A 5,792-nucleotide genomic window follows, 5' to 3' on the forward strand; every position below is an offset into this window, starting at 1 on the left:
AGTCTTGGTGGGACTTGGGCTCTGACCCATCCCCCTTGCAGGATCCTAGGACCCAGGTCCTGAGTGCTCGCTGACCCAATTCAGACTCATGTGTGTCTGGATGGAAGTGGAGCCTGTGCTCTCCTGTGCATCAGGCAGCCCACAGATCCTGCTGAAGAGTGCACCTCCACCTTGCTCCCAACCCAGATCTGTGCCCATAAGGCACAGCTGAGCCCTCGGGTTTTAATATTAATGAGGGATTATCCTTTCAAGATCCGTTTTAAAAATCCAGGGCTGATAGAAGGGTTTGGTGCAAAGAGGGTTAGCCAGGCTTTTTGTTCGTGAACTTTCATCTTGTCAAGCTAATGAGATTACAGCGAGCGATGGCTCAAAATGAAATAAAGCACAAAGTTAAAGCCATCAAAGACAGTTGCTTTGCTGTCAGACTATTCATTTTCTGCCATAATATTCTTAAAGCTGATTCTCAAAAGTCCATTTCTGTGTAGCTGAAACACCCTTCTGTCAGATGCAGTCATAAACGAGAGTCTGGCAACAGCAACGCTGTCCTCTCCTGTTTATAGTTCGAGAAGTGGCAAAGAACGGCAGCCTCAGACTCTGACAATGCCAGCTAACAGCACAGCTTGGTGGATGTTTATACGGCCATGGAAGCAATTACATTTTAAATGGGTTGATGTTACATTGATAGAGTGCACTCCCGCCCAAGTCTCGGTTCTTTTCACCCATTAAAAAAAATAATAATAATCTGAATAGAGAGACGAAATCATTGTGCGCTTGCTACATGTGGCCACGGGAACATACCAAAGCAGCAGGCCCAAAGTAAATGCATTAAATTTGGCAAGTTCACTTTGTCAGGGAAAGAATAAACATATCAAATTACAGGGTAGGCATAATGTAGTTTTCCACTAGTTGCATAAACCACCCTCGTGCATCAGTAAGGGCTAAATCCCAATCAAGTCCATGAGAATTTTGCTATTGATGTCAGTAAGAGCAGGCTTTAGAACTGTGTATATATATATATATATATATATATATATATATATATGCTATTTAGCAAGACTTAATTAGCCATTACATATCATATGAAGTTCTTACCATACCCAACAGGAGTTTAATTGGTGAAGTGACAGGTACCATAGGAAACACTCAGACGACCTGGGTAAGGTTTGTACATGGCTACATTATCTGAGCACCTCACAGTCTTTAACATATTTATACTCAACACCCCTGTGAGGTAAGGAAGTACGATTATCCCCATTTTAGAGATAGGGCACTGAGATGCTAAGTGACTGCCCATGCTCACACAGGAAGTCTATAGTATAGCAGGGAATCGGACCCAGGTCTGTCAAGTCCCAGATTAGATCCCCTAACCATGGAAACATCCTCTCTCTCAATTAAACAGCCACTTCCACTCAGTGGACCCAATTCTGATCTCACACTGACGTAATGCCAGTGACTTCAACAGCATTATTCCTGATTTACATCATTGTAACTGAGATCAGAGTAAGGTCCTGTGATTTAGATATAATCACCACTGGAGGGCAGCCCAGATGCCATAAAAATCAATGTACTTTCTTGAAGCAAAATGTAGCTGAAGAGTCTAAGGCCTGGTCTACACTACGACTTTAATTCGGATTTATCAGCTTTCATTCGAATTTACCCTGTAACCGTCCACACAACGACGCTATTTATTTCGATGTAAAGGGCCCTTTAAATCGATTTCTGTACTCCACCCCGACGAGCGGAGTAGCGCCAAAATCGATTTTAACATTTCGAATTAGGGATAGTGTGGCCGCAATTCGATGGTATTGGCCTCCGGGAGCTATCCCACAGTGCATCATTGTGACCGCTCTGGACAGCAATCTAAACTCGGATGCACTGGCCAGGTAGACAGGAAAAGCCCCGCGAACATTTGAATTTCATTTCCTGTTTGCCCAGCGTGGAGAGCACAGGTGACCACAGATAGCTCATCAGCACAGGTAACCATGCAGGCTGATAATCGAAAAAGAGCACCAGCATGGACCGTGAGGGAGGTACTGGATCTGATCGCTGTATGGGGAGAGGATTCAGTGCTTGCAGAACTTCGTTCTAAAAGACGAAATGCAAAAACTTTTGAAAAAATCTCCAAGGGCATGATGGAGAGAGGCCACAATAGGGACTCTGAGCAGTGCCGCGTGAAAGTCAAGGAGCTCAGACAAGCGTATCAAAAAACAAAGGAGGCAAACGGTCGCTCCGGGTCAGAGCCGCGGACATGCCGCTTCTACGCCGAGCTGCATGCAATTCTAGGGGGGGCTGCCACCACTACCCCACCTGTGATCGTGGATTCTGGGTCGGGGATAGTCTCATCAGCGACGCCTGAGGATTCTGCCGATGGGGGAGAGGAGGAGGAGGATGAGCTTGCAGAGAGCACACAGCACTCCGTTCTCCCCAACAGCCAGGATCTTTTTCTCACCCTGACTGAAGTACCCTCCCAAGCCTCCCAAGCCAGTACCCAAGACTCTGACCCCATGGAAGGGACCTCAGGTGAGTTTACCTTTTAAAATATAAAACTTGTTGTAAAAGCAAACGGTTTTTAATGATTACTTTGCCCTGAGGACTTGGGATGCATTCGCGGTCAGTTCAGCTACTGGAAAAGTCTGTTAACGTGTCTGGGGATGGAGCGGAAATCCTCCAGGGACATCTCCATGAAGCTCTCCTGGAGGTACTCCGAAAGCCTTGCCAGAAGGTTTCTGGGCAGTGCATCCTTATTCCCTCCTCCATGGTAGGACACTTGACCATGCCATGCTTGCAGCAAGTAATCTGGTATCATTGCCTGACAAAGCCTGGCAGCGTATGGTCCCGGTGTTTGCTGGCATTCAAGCAACATCCGTTCTTTATGTTGTTGTGTAATCCTCAGGAGAGTGATATCACTCCTGGTAACCTGGTTGAAATACGGGAACTTAATTAAGGGGACAGAGGTGGCCGTTCCTACTGGGCTGTTTGCCTGTGGCGGAAAATAAATCCTTCCCTGCAGTTAGCCAAGCGCAGATGGGAAATTGGCCCTGAGCTTTTCGCGTTTGGCTAGCAGGGATCTTCCCTGTTACCAGCCACGCGGTGGGGGGAGGGGTACCGTGATCATCCCAGAGAATTCATGGCGGGAGGGGGGCGGCGGCGGGGGGGGGTGGTTAGTTTGGTGCCTGCAGGGATCTTCCCTGATACCAGCCACGCGGTGGGGGGGGGGGGTACCGTGATCATCCCAGAGAATTCATGGCGGGAGGGGGGCGGCGGCGGGGGGGGGTGGTTAGTTTGGTGCCTGCAGGGATCTTCCCTGATACCAGCCACGCAGTGGGGGGGAGGGGTACAGCGATCATCCCAGAGAATTCATGGCGAGAGGGGGGGTGGTTAGTTTGTTTTCTGCTGCTGCTGCTGAATGTTAACAGAAAAACCGCAGCACTCTACAGGCTATGCTTGGTATGTGGGAAAGGAGGGCGCAGAAGCTGTAAGACAATGGCTTACCATGGCCGCATGCAAGCCGAATTCTGTTGCCCAGACCTGTGAACTCTAGCAGCAAAGCCACAGGCACTCAGCATTAAGAGGCAAAATGCGACCTTGCACAGAAATCACATGTGCTATGTAATGTGAATAGTGTTGGTCACCGTGAAAGAGTATAAGCATTGTTCTGCAAAATGTAGCTTTTTAAACAATTCTCTCTTTTTTCCCCTCCCTACAGCAGCTGCAAATTCCTCAAGCCTCCCTCCTCCATCCCGAAGGTTATCACAGATAAGGCGTCGTAAGAAGAGAACGCGAGACGAGATGTTTTCTGAAATTATGGAATCCAGCCGCAGTGACAGAGCTCATCTGAATGAGTGGAAGGAAACAGTTTCAAAGTATAGGAAAGAAGCCAGTGAACGTGAGGACAGGAGGGACCAACGTGAGGACAGAAGGGACCAACGTGAGGAGAGGAGAGACGCTCGAGATGAGAGGTGGCGGCAGGAAGACCAGAGGAGGCAGGATGCAACGCTGGGGCTGCTGCGTGAGCAAACAGACATGCTCCGGCGTCTGGTGGAGCTTCAGGAACGGCTGCTGGAAAACAGACTGCCGCTTCAGCCCCTGTTCCACCCTCCCCCCTCCCCATGTTCCGTATCCTCCTCACCCAGACGTGTAAGAACACGGGGGGGGGGGAGGCTCCGTACACCTTCCCATTCCACCCCAGTAGACAGCCCAAGCAAAAGGCTGTCATTTTTTTAACCTTTTCTTTGTGGCTTTTTCCTTCCCAGCAATCCTCCTCCCAAATACCACCCGGGTTCCCTCCCTCTTTTTCTAATCTATTAATAAAGAATAAATGATTTTTAAATGATAGTGACTTTATTTGGTTTGAAAGAAAGCTGGGGGAAGGGGGAGGGTGGGTTCCTTACAGAAAATGAGTCAATAAAGGGGGCGGGTTTTCATGAAGGAGAAACAAACAGATATTTCACACTGTAGCCTGGCCAGTCATGAAACTGTTTTTTAAAGCTTCTCTGATGCACAGCGCTTCCTGGTGTGCTCTTCTAATCGCCCTGGTATCTGGCTGCGCGTAATCAGCAGCCAGGCGATTTGCCTCAGCCTCCCACCCCGCCATAAAGGTCTCCCCCTTACTTTCACAGAGATTGTGGAGCACACAGCAAGCAGAAATAACAATGGGGAGATTTCTTTGGCTGAGGTCAGAGCGAGTCAATAATGATCGCCAGCGACCTTTTAAACGGCCAAATGCACATTCTACCACCATTCTGCACTTGCTTAGCCTGTAGTTAAACAGCTCCTGACTCCTGTCCAGGCTGCCTGTGTACGGCTTCATGAGCCATGGCATTAAGGGGTAGGCGGGGTCCCCAAGAATAACTATTGGCATTTCAACATCCCCAACGGTTATTTTCTGGTCCAGAAAGTAAGTCCCTTGCTGCAGCCCTTTAAACAGAGTAGTGTTCCTGAAAACGCGAGCGTCATGAACCCTTCCCGCCCAGCCCGCGTTGATGTTAGTGAAACGTCCCTTGTGATCCACAAGTGCTTGCAGCACCATTGAAAAGTACCCCTTGCGGTTTATGTACTCGGTGGCTTGGTGCTCCGGTGCCAAGATAGGGATATGGGTTCCGTCTATCGCCCCACCACAGTTAGGGAATCCCATTGAAGCAAAACCATCCACTATAGCCTGCACATTTCCCAGAGTCACTAACTTTCGTAGCAGCACCTGAGTGATTGCTTTGGCTACTTGCATCACAGCAGCCCCCACCGTAGATTTGCCCACTCCAAATTGATTCCCGACTGACCGGTAGCAGTCTGGCGTTGCAAGCTTCCACAGGGCTATCGCCACGCGCTTCTCAACTGTGAGGGCTGCTCTCATCTTGGTATTCTGGCGTTTCAGGGCAGGGGACAGCAAGTCACAAAGTTCCATGAAAGTGCCCTTACGCATGCGAAAGTTCCGCAGCCACTGGGAATCGTCCCAGACCTGCAACACTATGCGGTCCCACCAGTCTGTGCTTGTTTCCCTTGCCCAGAATCGGCGTTCCATGGATAGAATCTGCCCCATTAACAACATGATCTCCAAAGCACCGGGGCCCGTGGTTTCACAGAATTCTGTATCCGTGTCCGTGTCCATGTCCATGTCAATGTCCTCATCATGCTTGTCGCTGCGTTGCCGCCGCCGCTGCCTCCTCGCCTCGTTTTTCTGGTCCTGGCTGAGCATAAACTCCACGAGAATGCGCGAGGTGTTTACAATGTTCATGACTGCTGTCTTGAGCTCAGCGGGCTCCATGCTTGCCGTGGTATGGAGTCTGCAGTGTTCA

General features: G+C 49.4%; 1 protein-coding gene across 1 annotated transcript; it reads left to right on the forward strand.

Moving 5' to 3' along the window:
• The first annotated feature begins 1,960 nt into the window (after positions 1-1,960).
• Positions 1,961-5,123, forward strand: LOC128845635 (SRRM2 protein homolog rsr-2-like). The gene is made up of 2 exons (XM_054044497.1): positions 1,961-2,520; positions 3,707-5,123. The coding sequence occupies exons 1-2, from the start codon at positions 1,983-1,985 to the stop codon at positions 4,222-4,224; spliced, it is 1,056 nt and encodes a 351-aa protein (XP_053900472.1). The 5' UTR covers positions 1,961-1,982; the 3' UTR covers positions 4,225-5,123.
• The last annotated feature ends 669 nt before the right edge of the window (positions 5,124-5,792 follow it).

Source organism: Malaclemys terrapin, chromosome 11, assembly GCF_027887155.1.
Source record: "Malaclemys terrapin pileata isolate rMalTer1 chromosome 11, rMalTer1.hap1, whole genome shotgun sequence".
NCBI lineage: Eukaryota > Metazoa > Chordata > Testudines > Emydidae > Malaclemys > Malaclemys terrapin.

Coding starts and splice junctions, on each gene's coding strand:
- LOC128845635 (XM_054044497.1), top strand. CDS start 1,983: ATGCAGGCTGATAATCGAAAAAGAGCACCAGCATGGACCGTGAGGGAG. Junction 2,521..3,706: donor CCCCATGGAAGGGACCTCAG/GTGAGTTTACCT, acceptor CCCTCCCTACAG/CAGCTGCAAATTCCTCAAGC.